The 22343-nt window shown below is 48.1% G+C and overlaps 2 protein-coding genes across 4 annotated transcripts in view; one reads left to right on the top strand and one right to left on the bottom strand.

Annotated features, from left to right (window-relative positions):
* SLC25A26 (solute carrier family 25 member 26) overlaps positions 1-10056 on the top strand; it is an 85244-nt gene extending 75188 nt beyond the window's left edge. For both annotated transcript variants that reach the window (XM_035546901.2, XM_035546899.2), the window contains 3 exons: positions 4558-4622; positions 6057-6130; positions 9592-10056. In XM_035546901.2, coding sequence (XP_035402794.1) covers positions 4558-4622; positions 6057-6130; positions 9592-9688 — 236 coding nt within the window. In that variant the 3' untranslated portion in view covers positions 9689-10056. The remainder of the gene's footprint in view (positions 1-4557; positions 4623-6056; positions 6131-9591) is intronic.
* Positions 10057-13014: 2958 nt separating this feature from the next.
* The window catches only part of LRIG1 (leucine rich repeats and immunoglobulin like domains 1), an 87536-nt gene continuing 78207 nt past the window's right edge, over positions 13015-22343 (bottom strand). The window contains exons 13-19 of one of the 2 annotated variants that reach the window (XM_035546897.1): positions 21521-21841; positions 20625-20906; positions 19677-20096; positions 18255-18377; positions 17504-17650; positions 16055-16363; positions 13015-15839 (exon numbers count right to left, since the gene is read on the bottom strand). In XM_035546897.1, coding sequence (XP_035402790.1) covers positions 15607-15839; positions 16055-16363; positions 17504-17650; positions 18255-18377; positions 19677-20096; positions 20625-20906; positions 21521-21841 — 1835 coding nt within the window. In that variant the 3' untranslated portion in view covers positions 13015-15606. The remainder of the gene's footprint in view (positions 15840-16054; positions 16364-17503; positions 17651-18254; positions 18378-19676; positions 20097-20624; positions 20907-21520; positions 21842-22343) is intronic. The other variant, XM_035546898.1, reaches the window with a different exon arrangement.

Raw genomic sequence — 22343 nt, 5'->3', positions numbered from 1 at the left:
ACACCTCCTTTTTCTCCCCAATGTTAAAAAAAAGTGTGGCTTGATGTTAATAATTTATGCCCTGTGGTGAAAAAGTCACAGGGAATGGAGGTGCAAGCCTAGTGCATAATAAAGCACTAACGGGAGCTTTTTGCACATTAACAGGGAGGGCTTCCCATCACTTTTGTTCTCATCTAATTGGCTCTGACAAGATTACACGCCGTGTCTAAAAGCCTCTTTATAGCTCTGGATAAATTTTTGAGCAGTTCTCAAGATTTCCCTTTCGTGCCTTCTTGGATGGTGCTTCTCAGCCCGAGCTGGTTAAATCCCTGGAGGAGCAGTGCTTTGCCTCCTGGTACCTCTGCTCAGACCCGGAGAGGTTTTTCTTGGGTCGCTTTGCTCTGCCCTTGGCAGGTGTCATTGCTGCAGGAATAAAGGACCTGGAACAGCTTCTTAAAATCAACCTAATGTCGATACAGTGCAACTTCAAATAAAAAACGGTTGATTGAAGAGTTCTGAAAAAAAAAATCAGAAAAGTCTTGAAAAAAGTTCTGAGAAAGTTAATTAGGAAGTCAGTCAATGTAAGAAGATGTTGTGAGGGGTGGTGAGTAGTTCGTGTTAGACCAATGCTATGCAGTTTTTCCATGAGAATTTGGGATTTAATCCTAAATCAGCAGTGAAGACAGGCAATAATAAAACTCAGCCGGCATTTTTTTTCTTCTCCCAAGGTGGGCTGATTCAAACAAATACATTTTAATTCTCAGACACAAGTTCCTACCTCTTGAGACAAACCTGGCCTCCAGGACAGGGCTGGTGTTCAGAGGAGGGTGCTGGGGTCCAGCGAGGCGACAGAAACCTGTGAGGCCTGGCCAGAAGGGTTCTTTGGTGCCTTCAGAAAGGGTGAGGAAAAATTGAAATGATACCGAAAAAAAAGATACAGGAGCTGAAGAATAACTTGTATTCCTCCCTTCATAGGATCTTAATTGCGGAGTGTCCCAAGGAACCAGTGGTGCATTTCCCTGTGGTAGCAGGAAATTCATCAGGCAGCCACCTTACTGCTAGGACCTCGGGTTATTTATTGTTCTCAAGTGAAGTATTTCATTCTGTTCTGATGCTTCTCAATTTTGATTTGCATGTGACAGCTAAAAAGGAAATGCCAACAAGAACCTAGGGGAATATCTTAGTCTTCAAGGCTCCTTGTTCTTACTGCCAAATAAAGGTAAATTGCTCTCTTTGCTTGGCCTCAGCACAGCGGCTGTCTGTCTCGAGCACTTCCATCAAGAACTGGTCAGTGGGAAAGTGTGACTAGCAGGGGGATTTTCTGTTTAACACCCTGCACTTGGTAAATTTTGGGCTGTTCAGCTGACGTGTGAATATACAGCATCCATTGTAACTTCTTGGGAGACAGGTGATGAATTTTCCAGTAGTACGAAGTTTTATTTTCCCAACAGAGGAGTTTGTCACTCTGCTAGAAGTATTAACAAGCCAAGAGCCTTTTCCCATGTGCAAATCCATCTTTATGCCTACTTGCTGAGCCGAAGCCACGGACAGATCTTTCTAGGGCAGGGGATAAAAGGAGCCTTCTCCGCGAGCGAGCAGGTGAGTCAGTCTGCCCGTCTGGGCACGGGCTGCCTCTGGACGTGCCTTTCTGTCAGCTCTGCAGAGGCAGAATGATTAGGAGCATAAGGGTGGATGTGTTTGGACCGTTCCTGTCCCCCTGATACTTTGATACCTGTTTTTTTCCGCTTGTTGAGCGGACTCCAGCCTTGTGTGGCATCTCTTGGAGAATCTGGTGACAGCAGGAATAGACTAAATCAGTAAGAGAGCATGCAAATGTCTTTCGGCCTTTACTGCGTATTGGACAGGCCAGTGCACAGTGCTGCTATTTTGATTGAGCAGGCTCTGGCTGTACTCGCTTGTATTTGTTTTATTAGTTTGATGACTGGAAGCAGTCAGATTGTAGGTTCCATTGCCCACCTAGAGCAGATGGGGAGGCACAGTACCCCGCTAGCACTGCGGCCTGTCCTGGGATGTCCATGCAGTAGTGTTGAAGATGTCACTCTAAAATCACGTTGGACATTTAGGGTTAAGGCTGGAGCAAATTCATTTTTCAGACTCATTGCCTGCAATGAAATGTCATTCCCAACAAACGCTAGCTTTAATCTGGTGTTTTTGTCAGGCATATGCAAACTTGCATTTAATTTAGCTGCTGTCCTGCTGCTTGTTGTGCTTATGAAGCGTTTTATTGTTGCTGTTGTCTTTCTAAATTGATTGGTAAATCTGTACCAAATACTTCCCAGTGATGGAAAAAGAAACATAGAAATGTTAATAACAAAAGAGTCTGAGAGATCCAGATGTTAGCTGGGGAAAAATGAAAACCAACCAGGCTTGATTAAGGCGTTGGGCTACGAGTGCTGGGGAACGTCGTATCCGCAGGAATTGTTGGTTCTAATCACTCTGTCAGTGAAGATCAAAGCTTCTGCCAATGAGGGACCTTTAGGAATGAGTGCCTAAAAAAATTAATGGGGTCTGATAAGGGAAATAAGTTGTCACCTCCGCAGCTGAGCAATGCTTTGAGGTCTCTGCCCGATACAGGCCCAACAGCCGCGTGGTTCACTGCGGGCGAAGGAAGGACGTCTGCATCCAAACTTGTAAATCCACTCTTTTCCATGGAGGTTATTTTTGCTACTCTAAAAATACTTTGCTGACATGAATACCAAGTTCCTAACCCGATCGTTCTCTCAAAGCCTTTGGGTCATTTAGTCAAAAACTGGCTCACAATGAAAAGATTCGTGACCTTAAGGAAGGTCCAAGAACGGGCTGGAGTTTACTTTAACTTGCTCATAGTTTCTGCTTTGGTTTCTTAAATACAACCCATTTTTCTGCCTTTTCATGAGGTATCACTGCTAGAAGGCTTCCGGCAGGGTGAAGCTGATGGGCTGACCTTATGGGAGCCAAAGCTGCTGCTCCAAGCTGGGTTTGGGTGGTTCAGGAACTTCCCTGCTCCTCTTGTTTGAGATCCACGGGATTGCACATCTGCCTCACTGTGTGCCCTGAGCTGTCATGGGACATTCCTCAATTAACTGTCAGAAGTCATCCCGGGGTGCCAGCTGGCCTCTCCCCGTCTGACATAAAGCAGGGTTTTCCTGTGTTACAGCCAAGGTGACGGAGAGAGACGCAGGCAGAATCACCAGCCGGTGGGGAAGAGAGATTTTTTTTTTCATTACTTGACAGATGTTAGAAGAAATGCTTTCCCCCTTCCCATCCCAAGAAAAGAAGGATCAATTTTTCTACATTCCATAGAACTTGGATCAAAACAACAGATTATTTTTAGCTTATTCCCTGGGTACACTGTAGGCTTCAGCCCTTGGAATCACTTTGTTCCCTGCTGCAGCAGATACAGGGTTTATCCAAGCTCCGGAGAAAAAAAATAGGAGGGAACAAGCGAGACAAATTTCAGAACGAGTCTCTCTTTCTTTTCTTCCCTGCTTTCGTCCCTTTTCTCTCTTTGCTTACCACTGTGCTGTTCCAGCATTTGAAGTTTCCTTCTCTTTGGCTCTGCCACAACATGAATTACTTGCTTAGGATATTGTGAAGAGAGGAGGGAGAGCTCAGAGTTAATTTTAGGATGGTGAAATAAGGCAAAGGGAATAAGAGCCTGGGAGAAAAACCAGCAAAGCTGGTCCCTAGGTAGCATGAGAGGCCAGGCTGTACCCACAGGGTTAAAATACGGAGAAATAGACACACACATTTGTGGGTGAGACATGCACATGGATAAGCTTAAGATTTCTGGCTTTTGGGAAGAAAGCCACAGCTGAGCTGGCTGCTCTGAGTGAAAGTAATGAGCTCCAAGGGTGACGTTTGGGAGTGATTAGAGAGAATAAAAACGCCTGTGAGGAGAAGATGGCACTTGTGGCAGCAGCCTCCTGACAGTTCCTGAGATCTGTGGGCAGACTCACGTTGTTGTTTTCCAAAATGGAGCTGATCGTCAATTGGAGATGAGCTCCGTCCAGAGCACTGCCTCGTCTCGTTTTCCTTGAGACAGAATCCCAGGTCTAACAGCTGCCGGTCAGACCCGCTCTGTCTGCTGCCTGCGGCCAGCGATGCCCTGCACCATGTGTGCTTCAGATGCAGAGCATCTTCCTCGCTTGCTCTTTCTGAAATTTGAACGGTCAGGCTTTAATTCTCAAGGCAGAGCACAGCAGGATGGGCTTACTTCCCCTTCTCTGTTAGGGGGTTCTTCCTTTCAGCCTTGTCTGTAGTTGGTGAAAGTGGAGCCTGTTATGGTTAAGGCCTTCCCACGTTTATGTACAGAGTCCAAAACAAGAGGACACTCACCTCGGTGGGGTTGTTTGAAAGTACAATTAATTAAGACTGTTTTCCTTAGGTCAACACACAGGAATAAAACACCCTGTGTACAGACCTTCAACAAACGTACCTGGACTCTGCCGCGAGGAAATGTGCCATAGGCGTTAATAACGCAGCGGTGTTGGCCACAGCCACGGGAATTATAGGCAGGGTGTCGTTCGTATTCAGCCAACAATGTCTCACTTGTGTTTGATGTTTTGGTTTGCTCAGGTGGATTCGCAGCTGCCGTCACCACGCCTCTCGATGTAGCGAAGACAAGAATTATGTTGGCGAAGGTAAGAGTGGAGAAGACCAGCAGACATGCCAGGGGAATGGTCATAGCAGAAAGAAACCAGCACCTATTAATAATGGCTTCAGCTCTTGCCCTTCAAGACAGGGTCAGATGCGAGCAGGTACCACACGCAGAATTAATGAAACTCTGTTCCTTTCCTTGAATTGCTCTTCTGCTCCCTTCCCAAAGGAGCTCTCTGAGAAGGGCCTGCACTTGTGCTGGACTCGAGGCTTCCAGGGTCTTACGCAATGACACCCAAAGTTAAACATCCCACCAGGAATTTGTTCCTGTGTTGTTTCGATAATGGTTTTGTGTGTGTGTGTGTGTGGTTTTTGAGGAAAGCTCGGCACTAGGTTTTCTGTCCGAAAACTTCAAACCACAGAGATCATGGTGGCTTAGTTCTGCCAACCAAGGCAGAAGGAAAATTGCTTGTAAGATTAATATGTTTAGTAAGCAGTTAAATTGCTAGTAAATCTATTGTCCCCATCATTCTTACTGACCCAGAGCAGAGCTAAGCAGCCACGCAGCTAAAAGCCCTCAGTAGGTAGATGTTCCTGAAGTCCTTCCCTGCCCTGAAAAGAGAGGTTATGTTGGCAGGGGTCAGGCATCCTGGGGTTTCTGAGGATGGTTTTTACCCTATGGCTCACATCTTTCAGTAAAGGGGTGTTTATTCTCGATGACACGTACCTTCTCAGCTGAGTCACACACAGCTGCGCGCACCACGGTGTGTTGTGACCCTCGTGTTGCTGTACCTGGTGCAGCTTCTTTGCCTCTGGGCAGCATTGGTGATAAAATTCTAAGAACTGGGTTTCGTTTATGTCTGCTGCTGTCCTCAGCAACCAGGTCAGCACTGGCAGGGGAATGATGGTGCCTTGAGATGTTCTGAGACCATTCCAGCAGCATCTATTATTAGTCATCGCACACTAACTAGATCACACATGTAATGTAATTGCCCTGGTGTTTGTCCTGTTTTTCACTCAAGGTAATTTCCCCATGCAAAACACCACTCATGTTTTTTAACCATTACTTGTAATTTGTATTTTTTAAGCTAATGCCAGGCTGCTAATATTTGAGTTTGAAGTCAGTCGAGTAGCAAAGTCACTTGTTGGTGCTTTTAGAGTGCGTTTCTATTAACGTCTTAGTCCAGAGTCAGCTGCTGGACATAAAGCAGAGTGTAGTGCAGAGGAGACTGGAGCCCCAGTTCTGTAATTAACCCGCTCTGTGACCTTGGAGTGATTATTTTGTTCTTCTGTGCCTCCTTTTCCCTTTCTGCCCTTTGCCTCATTGCTGGAGACAGTGAGCTTTTGCCTGTGCCAGGAGACAAGGACCGTTAGGACCCCTGTAACTGCTGTAAGGTGGCACTAAGCAGGGACACAAAGCTCGGTAAATAACCAAACATCTCTGGCAACAATTTTCAGACTGTTTTTTTTTGGTGCAGGCTGGTTCCGCCACGGCTCGCGGAAATGTTCTGGCCGCCCTCGGAGGCATCTGGAGGACACAAGGACTGTCGGGGTAAGGCCGTGCTGATGAAGCACATCTCAGGGCTCGTATCGCTGCCTGTGGGGAGGGGAGGGAGAGGACGGGGCGGTCTGCTTGTATTTAAATGACGTCACACAGGAAAGATTTTTAATTGTTGTACGCAGGGCCAGGGGGCACCTCTCAGGTAGGCACAAACTGTCCTGGGTCAGACTGGAGGTCTCTCCGGTCTGGTACCCTCTCTTTAGCACCGGCTGGGAGCAGTGTCCATGGAGGAGCACAGAAATGGTGTTATTTTGTATATTCCCCTGGTACAGTCTCTAAGGTTAGCTCCAGACTTCTGAGGCAAAGGTGGCTTTGTGTTTAATTACCTGTGATGGACTTACCTCCATGAACACGTGTGTTTGTGTACAGCAGTGTGGGGCTGTACGCCGGGAGCACCCCCGGCCTGGCCTCGCCGGGCAGTAGCTCAGCACCAGAAGTGCCTCCAGTGCAGGGACAGGGGGTGCAGGAAGGCTGGAGACAGCTCGTTTAGCTTGAGCTCAAAGAATCAATCTGAGCAGCCCCAGAGCAGCTCTCCAGCTGCTTTCCTGCTGTCCCTGGTGTGTAGAAATGTTGTCCTGGGTTTCTTCTGACCGGTACGGGAAGTCGGGGGTGATGCTGATCCAATCTCTTACCTGCCTCGCTTTACTTACTTCTGAGAATGAGAGCCGCTCTCCTGACCTTGGAGCAGTGTCGTGAAAAAAAAAATTCCTTTGCAAGTGTTTGTAGAACATTTTGAGAGCTTTTGAAGAAGGTGTCACAGGCTTATAAATTATTATTAGGTTTTACAGGCACCTGCTTCGTTTCTGGTACCCTGCCCTCTTTGAGTGCAAGTCAGGGTGCCTGTTGGCCTCTCGTAGCGAGCACACACAACGTGACATCTTAACCAGCTCCTCCAGTCCGCGAGGTGCGGCCTGTGCTTCCTTCGGTGGGGCCCGTGTCCCACCTGCCCTGGGGCTGGAAGAGAAATGAAGGGTTTTTGGAACCTTTCCTCGGGGCTTTTCACTGTAATTTTTATAGGCTTTTAATCCTCTTGATGTGGCCGATGCTTTCGGGGTGCTGCCGTGACATTTGTAAACTGCTGCTGGAAGCAGCCTGTACGGTCTGGCGTGGTGGGAGATGGCTTTCTCTTACCATCTGATCTCTGCTCCCACGACTAATAAAAGTTCGGTCCTCTTTCTCCACATGTGGGAAATAATTCAAAACAAATTGCAGGAAGCTCTGGACACTTAGTGCAGGAAGCCGTCCAGCTGCGTGCCCCCAGCAGCCAGCGCGGAGAGCTGTGCTCTCGGGTTCGCTCCTCGAGGTGCCCCATCTGCGGACGACTTTCAGGTCCTCCACTGCTCGGCGGGCTCCGGGGCTTGGTTTCAGAGGGACTGGGAGAAGCGAGGCCGCTTGTGCTACTGATGGAAGTCGAGCACTGAAGGGCATGAACAGGCAGGGGGCTGGCTGGGGAAGCAAAGAGCAGAAAATAAGAATGTATGTTTGGGTTCGTTTCAGGGTGTTTCAGCAGTGCCCTTTTCTAAACAGCCCCAAATTAAATTCTGCCTAAAGATAGTGCCCGGGGACTGGGACCAAAGGGAACGCAACTCAAGTGAAATCAAAATGATAAGTGATCTGGAGAAGAAGGAAAATGTAAAGTAGGCCAAGCTGCGTCAGCTACAAGGAAAAGGAAGAAAGTCTTGGGAAAAATAAACGCTGAGACTGCCATGCCTGCTGCCAATTATAAATCTATTAATCAAAAACAATAAAAATGTCAGGCTTTTTGGCTAGTTGCAACACGAATTGATTTACGGCTTCTCTAATAAATCTTGTATTTGAAGAGGAGGAATTCTAGGGGCAGAAAGATGCATTGCTTATTGCCACCTTATTAAAACCAGAGCGCAGGGCTCGGCTTCCTGTTTTGCACCTAGTAAATCCCTCTGCTTCACGCCGAGAGACCTGACGTCCCTCTCCGTGCCGGGAGAGTCTGCAGGAGGAGACAGAGCAGGGATGAGGTGGACGGGTCCGTGTGCCTCTTCACTCTCACCAGCAGGGTGATCGAGCCCTTCACACCAACGCAGGTTTACATCTTTTCCGACTGCTTTTCGTGCAAGGAGCTGGTGGCGTTTGAAAGCCATGGAGGAAGCTTCCCAGCTCGGTGAGAAAGCCAAGTGTCATTTGACCGATGGGAAAGGATTGCGGAGCTGTGCCCCACAGAGGAGTTTCTGATGGGGCCAGCAGGAAAAAAAATAGAATAAAATTCATCAGGTGATGGGGCAGGTGTGGCCCGGAGGGGTCCGGTTTGGGTCAGGCCTCCCGCAGAGCTCGGCCCTCCAGGTTCAGCCCTGGGCATTCGGCGGGGGGCCGCGGGGGGCAGGTGAGGAAAGGGAGCAGGGCCGAGCAGGGCCAGGGATCCCCGGGGGTGGTGGTGAGCAGTGGATGCTGCCAGGGCTGCAGCTCCCGGGTAACTCAGTTATCTGCCCCTGTTTGTGTAATAGCTGGGGCTTGAATGCGCAGCTCTGGCAACGAACGGCCGCCGCTGCTCCTGTGGTGGGGCTGCCTGATTCAGCAGCAGAGGGATGCTGCGTGTTGTGAGCGCAGTGCTCACCGCAGGATCTACCCCATCAGCGCTCTGTCCATACATGCCTTGTACAAATTACTCTGGTTTAAAGCTGTCATTATGGTAATAGACCCAATTGCTGTCTAGTAAAGCCATAAAATGTTTCCATCTGCCCGGGTGCTGCAGGCTCCTTAGCAAAGCTCATTACAGCGGAAAGCAGAGTTACTGCAGGCAGAGCTCGCCGTGAGCAGCAGCGCAGAGAGGGCTGCTGAGCACCCTGGGTGCTCGGGGCACGCTTCTCCTCCCGGGGCATGGCACGAGGGCACGGCACGAGGTCCGGAGGTAGGCAGGAGCGGTGGAGGCTCGGCTGCAGAGCCCAGGGCAGCGGCGTCCCCGTGCAGCTCAGCCGGAGCTCGCTGCGCGAGGCCTCCCGCGGCGCGGGCGCTCGGTCGGCAAAGGAAGCCAAATAGGTTCGAGCCTAATGTTTAATCCTTGCTTGCAACGAAGGAAGCCTGTAATCCTTGGGGAGGATACGCTGGCCTGTCCTGGAGTTATTAGACCAACTGCGAGCTTAGATGTGTAGAGTAATGGGCTTTGCATGAGTTTCCTGTTAACTTCCAAGAACTGTTAGGATCAGGCACCTAAAAACCGTCGCGGCTGATCACGCAGCCGGTCCTGCTCCCTCCCTGTTGTGTGTTTTTGGGAATTGGCCGTGGTGCTGTGTCTGTGTCGGGGTAGCTCCGGGCAGAGAGAGCAGGTCCTGGCCTCAGTGCACCTCTGCTGAGGCTGGGTGGGGTGGCAGGGCACGGGGCTCTTCCCGTCCGAGACCATTTCTCTTGGCTTCGTTTTCTGAAGCCTCTGCACAGCCACGCAGCAGCCACTCACTCTGAAGCCGCCTTTCCTTTGCCTTCAGCTTGTTTGCAGGTGTTGTCCCGCGGATGGCAGCCATCAGCCTGGGAGGGTTCATCTTCCTGGGGACCTACGAGAAGACGCGCGAGCTGCTGCTCTGACCCAGCTCCTGCCTCTGTCCTGCGTAGAGCCGGAGAAGCTGCTGCCCTGGAGGAGGAGTCCGGCCGTGAGCGCAGCCTTCCTCTCCTGCCGCCTCCTCGCTGCGCCCGCAGCAGCTGCTGAGCAGCCCGAGCGCCACTTTCACTGTTAGAGAAAAGTAAATCCTCAAATAATCCGATTTCCCAAACATGAAATTTTCCTGCACGGAAAGTGAGTGAAGTCACTGGGAGAGTCGTGCCAAAAAAGTGATGTTTGGGGGGTAAACAGCTAATTACGGTGCCTGAGAAAGGCGTTAGGAGAACTCCTGCAGGGGAAGTGTTCTGCAAACCTCCGGATCGCGGGGAGGCTGAAATAAAGCAAGTTTTCATAATTCAGTGGCACCTGCCTCGTAACGCGGGGAGGGTTTTACTGCTGGGGGAAGGGGCCGATAGAGTTACAGCCTGCTGCCCTCCAACAGCACTGAAAGTATTCCAGGTTGGGAGGGCTCTTTGTAAAAGACAATAATCCATTTGTTTCTGATTTGAGCCATATTTGTGAACGTTTATATTCCTGTTTATACCTACAGGTGCACAGCATGCATTCCTGCCTGGTAACCAGTGCAGCTTTATTAATTAGACTCATATTTCTCCAGTAAAAGCCCGGGGTTGGATTATTTTACAGCTGTGCCTCTGCAAGACATGCAGTTAGGCCTTTTTTAGGTCTTCTTCCCTCAGCAGCTGAAGGAGCCGGAGTTTGGAAATGGTAAAGCCCAGGAAGGAGGCTGGGAAGGCAGGGCAGGGAGAGTGCCCAAGTTCTCCTGTCGAAATACGGATGGGCCCGAAGGGCTCTCGGGACAAGCAGAGCGAACCTCTGCTGCTGCTCTGTTGGGAAGGAGGAGCTGTGGGGGCCAGCCTGGTGCTGGGACATGCTTGGTGAAAAGGCGGTGAAATTACCGAGTTAAAATTATCACCAGAACGTGGGGAAAAAATAATCGGCCACGGTCATTTCAGGAGCCTGGCTGCGTGACGCTTTAAAACGTTCACGCAGAGGGTGTTTGTGCAGGGCCGCCGGGGCAGGCAGCGCCGAGGTGCGGGTTTCAGCCGCTTCGGGAGGCTTTCGGCAGGCACCGGCGGCTCCTGGGGCCGCGTTGGGGCCGTGTCGGGTGGTTGTGGTTCGTGCGTTGGGCCGGGCAAGGCCGCGGTGGCCGGCGGCTGGGGCTCCTCGCTGGCGGACTCGGGCGGTGGGAGAGGAGCCGGGAGCCATCGCGGCACCGAGGCGATCGGCACGGGACGTGGTGTGCTTGCGCTCTGCTTCCCCGTGCCGCTCTTGCCAGCTGGTGTGCCGAGTGTTTGAGTTAACTGGAGTCTGAGCTGTGATTAGGTGCTTCCGCGGGGTGCTGTAACTTCACAGTAGGGTGTTCTCCGCACTGGGAGGTCACACAGGTGTAGGGAGGCTGGGGCGACTGGGAACGTGGGCCAGGCCAGTGCAAACTTGGGGGCAGGGGGCATATGCAAAGCCTCAGCACAGAGAAATGGGCAGTGCTGCCCCGAGACACGACCGTGGGCCTGGCCAACTGACAAGGGCTGTTTTACTGCCCTGTCATCCCATGACATAGCAATCAGGCTTTTTTGAGTCCAGAACTTAGAAAATTGGCAAATGAGTAAAATGTGCGGAACAAAGACCGTAATTCTGAAAAAAAAAAAATCTCCAATTAAAATGGGGGATTTCAACCCAGGCCCATCTTGGCTGGGTACGTCTCCCAGTTGCCCTGGCACAGTACAGCACGTCCACGGTTGTGTCTTTTATGAAGCTTTATATATAGCAGGCCCGATTTTAGGGGCATGGGGGGGTGGGAGAGAGCTTTATTACCTAGTCTTAAAAGCGAACTCATATTTTCTGTTAAAGCTCTTTAAACAGATGAGAGGGCTAGAACTGCAGTTGGGCTATTTAATTACTTGAGCTGAAAGTAATCATGCCTCATAGTCCTTGGGTCCAAATACTGGATTGTTGGTGTTGTTACTAATATTTACATAACCAGTTTTGTCATCACCACTTAAAAAAAAAAAAGCCAAATTTTTGGCAAACAACAGTGCATGGGGTGGGGGGGGGGGGGGGGGGCGGGGACTGTTGCAATTCTGTTGTGTTAACGTTTTTTTGCCCATACTGATTTAATAATTGCTGTGCAAAACAGCGTATGTTCCTGCTTTAGTTTGCCAAGGTTGAACACTCAGCAGGTAAGGCAAGGCTAAAATACCATCTGGACGCACAGCTCTTCCCACACAAAGTGGTGCTGGCACCTGAGCGCCCCTCCCACCCCCCCCCCCCCCCCCCAGCTGTGCTGCCAAAACCAGGTGAAATAATGGGGCTGGCCTTGCTGACCTGTTTGCCGTTCAGCAGCCCCCAAGGTTTTCCTCGTCCTTTGCGCTGACGGACCAGCTCTGCACCCCGGCACGCTGCGGGAGGGACCCGGCCCCGGCACGGCACCAGGCAAGTGGTGGCGAGAGGCTGGTGTGCACACAGCTGGCTGATCCTGCTGAAAATGACACTTTTGGTGATGGGACTGTGGGGGGGAACTTGAAAAATGCTCCTCAGTGTTTGTTTTCTTTTCCCATACTGCCTATTTGCCTTGAGTTTTAGCTACATTTTGGCAGTTTTTTCAAGTTTACTGAAAATTGAAAAATTCATTTTATGTTGTTATTGGGATAATGTGGATAAGAATACTTGAATCTCACGGCACCAGCTTCTTAAAGGCTCTTTCTTTTCCATTTTGAAGTACTTTAATGTGTTAAAGGATTTATCAGAGTAGTCTCAGAAAAGCTGTGTTATATTCAAGGTTAGGATTTGGAGAAGGAAATATATATTTTTAATAACATACAGACATTGTATTGCGATTTAAGCTAACGCAAGAATTCATGCTTATCTCCAAAGCTGCCTCTGGAATTTCTGTAGAGGGTGGGGTTTGGATTTGAGCAAGCCAGAGGTGTTCAAAATGCAGCTGACTCTGGTGCTGTCCTGGCCCTGTTTTTTTACCCACTAACCCACCCCCCCCATCTATTCTGCTCTCAGTGCCAGGATAAGGGTACTTGCCAGATACTTACACAGTTGATATATTAGAAGTGTATTTCGTGTGAATTCTTTATTGTATCTTTCAGTGCAGCCCCCAAATTCCACCCCGTCCACAAGTCAGACTGCCAGAGTCTCACGCTGATCCACAGTATCTGATGTTAAATTTGTGGATCTAATTTCACAAGTGGATATTCTGGCAGTTACTCTGCATTTTCATCAGAGAAAGACAGAAAAGAGTGTATGTAGCAATGGATTAGAATTTTATTTAATTTTCAACTGAAACTCCCAAAAGCTCACTCAACAAAAAAGCTGTAATATTATAAATGAACCTTTATTAAAGACACTTCAATGCCATTTGTTAGACACTTCAATATCTTACATGTTTTTCAATGTACAACATTGTACCAAATTTTCTAATAAATAAATAACTTTGTACACAAAAGTAATACTTCCTCTTTCACATTGCCTCTTAGAAGCAGCAAATTCACATATTTAGTGGAAGTCATAACGTTAGGCAGTTAACTTTATTCAGAAACATCATTTTCAAACGTTAACGTGGCAAATATGCTTTGTCTCTGCAGTGGTGATGACATTTCGCCAGCCCAAGGAGTCAGTTGGGTCAGTCCTTCCCCCTGTTCCCGGTCCCACTGTTTTCACCTCATCAGTTGGTTCTTTTATTCCTTGACTAAAGGGAAAAATGGGCTTGGTTTATAATTGTCTAACATCCTCTTCCTTTGCTTGGAATAGGCTTGGCACTCAACATCGTTAGCCACCTGTCTCAAAGTGCAAATGTGTCACTGGTCAGGACTGATACAGACAGGTACGTGGCTCAATTACGCCTTGCTTCGTTAAGCGGGGGGTTCGGGTGGCTAGCTTGCAGCCAGACTCTCCTCAGCTGCTAGGCAAAAGGCAGAGGTCCTTCCCTTAAGGGAGGTGGTGGCTTCTTGAGCTAAGGTTGGACGTGAACAGCTTATAATGAATGGGCACTGTGCTGGTGCAGGGCAGCGTGCAGCTTCTTTGTGTGGTAGGGCTCAAGCAGATCCAGAAGTAACGAATCTGAACCCCAAATGCAGCATTTCTGCCCCTATTTCTAACACTTGTTTTGAGCCACAGCCCTAACAAAGGTGGATTTCCACTAGACTCCGCTTCAGTGGGACTGGCATTTGTGTTGCTCCTAAGGAAAAAAGTAACAACTCCCCAATAAACCTTTCCCCAAAGTAGTCATCACCAGAGTTAGCAACCTTGTATGAGCAGAACTCAAATTACAAATAGCTGGAAGGGAGTCCTCCATCCACAGGTACCAACAGAAAGCAGCCTTTCTAGGAATAAAAAGCTTTGTAGTGAAGTTAGAAGTGACAAAGAGCTGTTTCACCAACGTAGGTATTTTTTTCCCCCATTCATGGATGAACTTAAAAGACCACAAAAATATTTGGGACATTTCCATTTAAAAGAGTACTTTCAACCCTAAATACAGAGTTTCCCTTCTAAGTGAGCGTATTTCTGAATCGCTTAGCATCGCTGCACAGAGCACCGTAATTCGTTTGAGGCGGGTATGTTCACATAAAGAGTCTGGCTGCAGATCAGGGTAACGGTGTCAAACAAAAAAAGCCTCATATTGTGTCGTAGGAAAAAAAGTATCGCATGAATTCATGGTACAGCTGTCAGCCTAGGCCTGTGATTTCAGTTTTGTTGTCAGAACAGCTGCATGGGTTCAAACTCCCTCCAGAATAGATGTGTTTTTCTTGGGTAGAAAATGCATTGTACTGGCCAAGGTTATTCCTTCTGCTTCACAAGGCCAGGCCATCTCACGAGGCGCACCTTTTACAAGTGAAGCTGCGTCCATTCGGGGGGAAATGTCTGCATTGAGCTCTGTAGGTGCTCAGGGCTGTAAGAGCACATAGGGGCAGATAATGCCTTCTGCTAGGAAGCTTTTGAAGGGTGCAATGTCTGGGACCACCCCACAGTTTACTGCATGAATTATTTATTTTGGTAGTGACTGTTCACCAGTCATGATAGCCAGGTTGTTCTGGGGCTCTGCCCTGTTGCTGCATTATTTAGTGCTTCTTGTGTGGTCCACTCTAATGTATCACAGTCACAGTTCAAATATTAATTTTTAGGCAATTTTGAAAAATAAGGGAATTTAAGTTCTTCCACAAACAGGAAAAAATCAGGTTGCTATGTAATTTCTCACTGCTTGTTTTTTTTTCATATAAACTTCATTTGAAACAGTTGCAGATCTCTGTTTAAATGTGTTAAGTGCAATAAATTTCAAAGGGGAAGGAAATTTGTGCTAAGTAACCCAATTGATACTTATTTCAAGGAACTTCCATTGAAAAGAGGACAATCCCTTTGGAACAGTCTGGCTTTTTGAAGTTCTGCTTATGCATTTAAGGCACCAGAATTATTTCTCTCACAAAGTTTAACAGCAACCTGATACTGAAAACAATATTGCCAAAATTGTAAAATTTCACTCAGTTTTCCATGCACTAAAGATTAAAATAGCCTCTGTAAAAGATATATATATATATATATATATTTATATATATATATTTATATATGAAAACTCTTATGTACAATTGTATCAAATACTTTTCTCTTTACACAATAATCCCTTGCATTTATGTGCTTCATATGCAAGTCAACTTTTGAACGCTTCATACTTCTCAGGGAAGTTTTAAACTATATACAAACAGATGACGCTCGAACAGGAGTTTGTTCCCCATACAAGCTTGTTTCTCATACCTCAGCTGTGTTGCCTTTGACAGGTCATCAGTTCAGGATTTGAGGTAGAAGTAAGTAGCCTATATACTCTGTGCAAAAAATAATAATAATAATAATAGCGTGTTTGTTAATTTGCACATGGCAGTCTGTCCTCTCAGTCTATCGATCTGTTTGGTGGCTTAAGCTCAGGAATGGAGTTGCACGCCGTGGGTGCGTAGCCGTTGGACAGGAGAGCCTGTTTCACTTCTGCTTCGCTCTGCAAATCCAGTAGTGCTGGGGAAGCTTCAGGAAGGACATTCAGTTGCTTTAGTGACCCTCCTGCCGGTGAAGCTCTCACCAAATTAAGGTTGTTAAGCTCTGAAGGCTTCGCTACTGATTGCGAAGAGCCTGCAGAAAGGAAAGAACCAGTGTGGTTAGTTGGTGGTCAGAGCCAGCTGGCTCAGCCTGACAGTGCGCCTCATAAAACCAACCCTGCCACTGTCATTCATGCTCTTGAGCCAAGTTAAAAAAGCTGATAAAAGCTAAAAACAGGGCTCTGATATAACCCCAGCAGTGCTGTGTAACAGCTGGGGAGAAAAAGACATCCAGGGGGGACGACGTACCGTGTTTGTCTGCTAGCAGCGGGCTGGTTGTGCTCCCGGGCCTTATCCTGTCGTGGTTGCTGGGGTAGAGGGTCCCGTCCGTTTCCGTCCTCCTGCCGCCGGCAATCCCATTGCACTGCTGCGGGTGGAGAAGGCCGGTGCCTGCAGCCCTCTTCCTGCTCCGTTCCTTGTTGCTCAGTGCGTTGTGGTAGGTATTATCCATAGTCTTAAGGCCTTCGGAGTAGTACTCCGGCTCCCTGGGGTAAATGTGGACGTTCATGCTGTCCGTGCTGCCGCTGCAGTCCGCGCACACGACTGGCAGGCCGTAGCCTGTGCGGGAGGAAGGGAGAACAGCAACAAACGGGGATTAACCAGCTGGAATTTGTCAGCACCGGAGCACACAAATTGCGGAAGGAAAAAGCAACTCTGTTTAGCTCATCTGTCCCTCAGCAGTGCGGGAATCTCTCAATAAATAATATGGACATATTTCGGTTTTTATACAGGGCTAGTAAATACTTGTGGTTTTCAGAACTCAGTAGCTGTCCTATCGCAAAAGGTAGTTCCAATTAATGTGTTTATTTGGCAGTTTTTGTTTGGTTGGTTTAACTGCAAAGAGGTGATGACTTCTTAAAAATAATTGTGTGTTTGTTTCTTTTCTAAACTTTCTAGTCAAGGCAGAATTAGAAAGTGAAACTTTTCTATAACTGTTTTATAATACCAAGTTACCTTTCTTATTTTTGTGCTGCTGCTTTACAGGGATCACTGTCAAATCATATTGTTATCTCAAGATGCTTTATTACTGTTAGTGGGAATAACAGATGAGCAGAATTCAAAGCAGCAAGATGAAAGGAGCTTCTAAGGTTTGAAAGTTAAGTTCCTTAGTGCACTTGACAGCTTTCCATTATTCAACTTTATAGTTTCTCCTGGAGAGAAAATTTGTTTCACTGCCTGTTTTTTCTGTGGATACTGCAGTTAGCACAAGAACACAAAACTCATCCTAAAAATAGAGAAGCGTGAGTGTATCACCCAAGAAACTGCCAAAGAGAAGATTATCAGGTGGAGTGCCCAAACTGACATTTAAATTTTGATAATTAAGAAAAAAGAGCTGAGCTTTGAAGTTGACGGCCCCTTTAAAGGTCATGAAAAATTTTAACACCTTCAGTTTGAAAGTGCTTTCACGTTTCAGGAATAGCTCAAATCAAAATACCGATCAGCCAGCTGCGAGCCATGGCTATCATGAGCTTTAGTCTGCCCCTTCCTGATGGTTCCTCGAATTCAAACTATCCAAGTTTGACAGACGATCAAAGCAAGCAGGAGAAAGTAAATTTAGTGTACTCGCACCTGAGAATCATTCTGGGCTTTTTTTTTTCTTCTGAAGGTAACAATTTCTTGTCTTAATGCTGTCTGACTTAGAGGGCTTTCTGATCTGTACAAACATGAAATACCTTTCCAGATTAATGGGTTTTGTACCTGTCTTATCTGGAACAAGCATTCCATCAGCCATGTCTTCAGTTTTCCAAGTGTCTTTATTATAGCCGATACATAGCTTTGGCTGCCTGCAACCTACAGTGGGAGCTTCAACATCTGGACACCTTCCAGCATCAGTCTGACACATACCTGCAACAAACGAACCATCTGGCTTAGGATTACAACCATCTGCCCTCAGCTGAATGGCTTGTTAGCCTTATTTCTAATGTAAAAACTCCGAAAGGGAGAAAAATAGCAGTGGAGATAATAGATGATTTTAAGTTAACGTTTAACAGAATAAATGCTGTATAATCGTAGGAGAATCTCAGTTCAGAACACTTACCTTTTCCTTCCTAATGTACTGTGTTTAAATACTGTAAAATCCCAGCATTAATTTCTAAGCCTGAAGGCAGGGACAGGCAATGCTAATGTATTCTCTAGTAGAGCTTAACCAGGGGTAGCTCTGGTGCCAAAGAACTAATCCAAAATTAGCAAAAAAGTACTCCTTAGGGCCTGACTGAGCAGTTTCTGAAGCAGTCTCCGTGTATAAGTGCAGTTATTACTGGGAGAGGGTGGCTTTGTAAAGCAGAAGACGGATCCTTGTTTTGCATAAGTGCAGTAGCTGGAGAATTACATGGTGAAGATCTTTCAGATAACTCTTAACAAGCACAAAGTACTTTGTACTGTGATTTTCCCCTCCTCATATCAAATTCAGATACAGCATTACAGAAGAAATAATTAAACTGGTTCTCACCATTGCTGTCTATGTGCCCGTTAGGCTGTTGGTTATCTACTCTGACGACCGCTTCCTGCCTGTCAGAAAGAGTCCCTTGTGAAGACAAGTAGCTCGGCACGTCTGGAGGCACAATAGTCTCATCTAGAGCAATGGGAATAGAGAAATATGAATTCCTAGTAGGACGTAAAGGCTTCTGCTTTCCCTGCATCTAAAATCACATATTCAAGAGGCATTTGGGACCAGATCTGTACATGGTATTTTCCCTAAGTGCAACGAATTAGAATTGAGCTGCCTAAATACCCCGTGCCCCTCAGAGGCCCCGCTCCTGACTTCTCAAAGCCCGAAGCTGTGAGGTTTAGTGCCACTAAGCCATTCTGGATGTTTGCATTTGGCATGGTCAGTACGAGGTAGGTTGCAGGGGAACTGTCTCTTCAGAGCACACACATCCTTATCCCCAGAAATTCAGAATACTTCATTTGATTCAAGTCCTCAGTCTCCCAAAGTCATAAGCAACAGACTTCTGGAGAGCGGGGATTTTGATTCGCTTAAGCAGGCACGTCTAAGTCCCTTAGCTACCCTGGGCTTTCCCTAGTTCTTATCAGGCAATTTCAGTCATACAAACACCAAAATGTCATACACCTCCGTCATACAAACACCAAACGAAACTCAATTACACCAGGATTGAACAAAAGGGAAGAGAAAATCCCACTTACACATTGCGATGGCCATATGGTACCCGATACTTCCTACCTAGCTCATGTCTTCAGAATACCATGTCATACTACATCTAAAGCTAGCAGTAACACAGCAAGGCTGCAAATCCAAGAAGGGTATGGAAACCTTAAGCTCACCGCTGTACTTCTGTACAGAAGCTGTAGAAAGCTGAGGGCAGGAGAGTTTTTCTTCACTGCACCATTTACTTTTACTGCACCAAATTATCCCCTTTGAAGCTCAGCAGGAAGCAGTAAACACCGCTTCTTTGCCCGAAAAGTGAGGGATGCCCCTTATCAGTAGGGTTACAACAGCCCTTACGAAAGGGTTTTCCAGCTTCTAAGTCTATTTTTGCAATATTTTGAATACAAAGCCTTTGAAAATACAAATTCCCAAGACAGACTCCCAGCATTGTGGGCATAATGCAGGCTGTCTCAAGAGTTAGCATTTATGGTCATGGAACATCAAAGTAGCAAAGCAAGGGAAAAAAAAACACTTCCAAGTGGAAAAGACCAATCTGGAGAGCCAGCCAAGGAGAGAAACACAGCTGTAAGCACGTTTCAGCAGCAAGCGACTGCTGGTTCCAGCTTTTGTAGCCACGAGAACCACAGAGATAAGCCAATTGCTTTTCCAGTGTGATTGTGGCTTCCTGATACGCCAGTCTGGCCTCAGTGGGAAGTCTGACAAGACAGAAGGTTAGGGACAGCCTCAGCAGGAGACGAGAGGTACCTGTGTTGGTGACACTGTATTCTTCGCTCTTCTTCCTGGTTTGGTAGATGATGCAGACCCAGACCAGGGAGGTCAGCACGATGCTGCACACCACAGCGATGGTGATGATGCCCACCGTGGTGCGGTCCTTCCGACAGCCAAGGGACTGTAAGATGCTGACGTGGCTGTGCGCCCGCTCCGTGCCCAGGGTGTTGGACATTTCACAGGTGTATTTCCCAGCATCTTCCAAGACAACGTTCCTAACGATGAGCAGCTGGTTGCCAGAGGTGAAGTGATGCCTTTCCGTCACCACCAGGGGCTGGTCGCCTTTCAGCCAGGTAATGCGCGGGGGTGGGCTCCCCGTGGCTTTGCACTGGAGAGCCACGGTCTCACCTACAGACACTACGTGGTCCTCCAGTGGATGGATCAAAGACGGTGTCTCTGCAGGGAATAAATGCCAAAATTAGTTATTCAGGATAGTGTGACAACCATTTCTTTTAACAGTACTGAACATAATCGGTGTTTCTGCAGACAAATATACAGCAATGCGCTGCGTGGCCATGTCCCAGGAGCACACCGTGACAGATCACAACCAAAGACTTCTCTTAAGCAGCTGGTGTTGGTCTTCCCAACAAAGAAATGCCCTAGGATAAGGGGCAATGGCTGACAAATGAATAATCTGGTAGGGCCAGAGAGAAGGAGTGCAATTTCCTCTTGAAGTAATTTTCCCAGGCAGGAAATAGCATGGTTAGAAGGGCTTCCCTGGCACAAGAGGAAATGCAACTCAAAGCTCCTTTTTAAATTAGTGGGGTATTTTTCATTAGTTAACTACAGTGTAAAAGGATGAAGATTAACACAGAGTAAGTATCACCTCTTCGTCCCATTTCTGTGTCTGCAACTGCCAAAGAGCCTGGATTGCAGTCCCTTCCAGTTCCCACTTGGTCTCTCAGGGGCACTAAGGCATCTTACCCAGTACAGTCAGGGTGGCATTTGCAAGCACAGACCCCGCAGGGTTCTGAGCTGTGCAGCTGTAGACACCCATGTCTTCGATCTTCACATCCGTGATGAAGAAGACGTCATCGTCAGGCATGACGTGCATGCGGCGCTCCCGGGCCGCGGGGAAGTCGGTGCCCCCATCTTTCTGCCAGGCAATCTGGGGGGTGGGGTCTCCTTCAGCCGCACACTCCAGGCGCGCCGTCGTCCCTGTCCGGCTGGTGATGTCGTGGGGAGTTTTGATAAAGGAGGGCAGCACTGTTGGAGAATAACAAGAAAAGAGATGAGCAATTCCCTGGGGAACGCGCCATCTTCCAGGCAGTTCGAACTGCTTTCCTTCCTAGGCAGGACGCGGACGTGGTGTTTGCTCACAGGCAACAGGACTGCAAGCGGCTTTTAAATATCTCAGCTGCTGAGGGCCAACCCTGCATTTCTACAGCACGTACCTGTCCAAGGTGCCCCCACACGCAGCATCATTAGAGCTGGGATCAGAACTAATATTTTTCTATGATTAACCTGAAATCAAAACCCATTGTCCCTCCTACAGAGAGCCTTCAATCACTATTGTTGCTCTTCTTTCTATCCTTTTACATTCCTATGGCAAAGACTCTGATGGAACAGCCACAGACAGGTGACTAACGCCACTGAGAGTATGCAGAAGTGCTTGGCTGCATGGCAGCCGTCACAAGCCTGGCGCTGCTCCTCTCGGCATTTCTCAGCACCCAGAGATGCAGGCAGCTGGTGTGAACTGGCTGGGAGCTTCTCACCATCAGCAATGGGCCCTCAGGAGTAACCAAGGGCCAAAAGCAGGCCCCAGAGAACTGAACCACCTCAGGACGAGGGAAGGAACCAGAAAGCAGCTTTCTACTCACCGTTAACAGTGAGCCGGGCCTTGCTGGAGTAGGTGGAGCCAAAGTGGTTGGTGATGATGCACTGGTAGCGGCCTTCGTGGGCGAAGGTGACGTGCCGGAGGTGCAGGATGGTGGTGTACTCCATCACCTCTCCGTCCTTCGCCCGCACGTGGGCAAAGTTCTCAATCTCGGCGTTGTGCAGCATCTCGTTGTCCTTCTTCCACGCAAACATCATGGGGGAGCTGCTGCTGCTGGCAGCCGAGCAAGTGAAGCGGATGTCCTTCCCGAGGACTGCCACCGTTGTCTCGGGCTGGATGATGATCTGAGGCTTGGGGAAATCATCTGAGAGACAACAGAAAGCAGAGTTAGTTCTGGGCTGTGAGGACAGACTGGGACAGGCAGAGATGCAACAGAAAATGAGACATTACTGCACATCTGCCTTTACATCCACCGCTCTCTACACCAGAGAAGCTGCTCACTCTTGCACAGCACTCCACCTCCGGGACAGCGCAGATGGGCCGTGCACCACTCCACTGAGTGGCTGGTCCAAGCTAGGACTCTGTTCTCTGGTTTCTTCTGAGATCAGCAGAGTGAGACAGTCACTCAGAGGCCTGAAGCACCCCGAAGGTGCCCAGCTCTCCTCACCAGTGCGGTCGAACCTCAAAAAGGTCTGTGCTAGCACGAAGCAGCAGGAGAGAGCAGGGGGGCAGCTAAAGCATAGGGCTGCAAATGCCACCTCTGCGGGTAAGGCTCAGGAGCCTCATTTAGGATGAGTGCAGCCTGCACTCAAAACAGAAGCAGCTGTATTCGCCTGTCACCCTTCCAGGGTGGAAAGCTCTGTGCA

Source organism: Cygnus atratus, chromosome 10, assembly GCF_013377495.2.
Source record: "Cygnus atratus isolate AKBS03 ecotype Queensland, Australia chromosome 10, CAtr_DNAZoo_HiC_assembly, whole genome shotgun sequence".
NCBI lineage: Eukaryota > Metazoa > Chordata > Aves > Anseriformes > Anatidae > Cygnus > Cygnus atratus.
The sequence above is the reverse complement of the archived record's forward strand: the minus strand, read 5'-3'. Positions and strand labels throughout refer to the sequence as shown.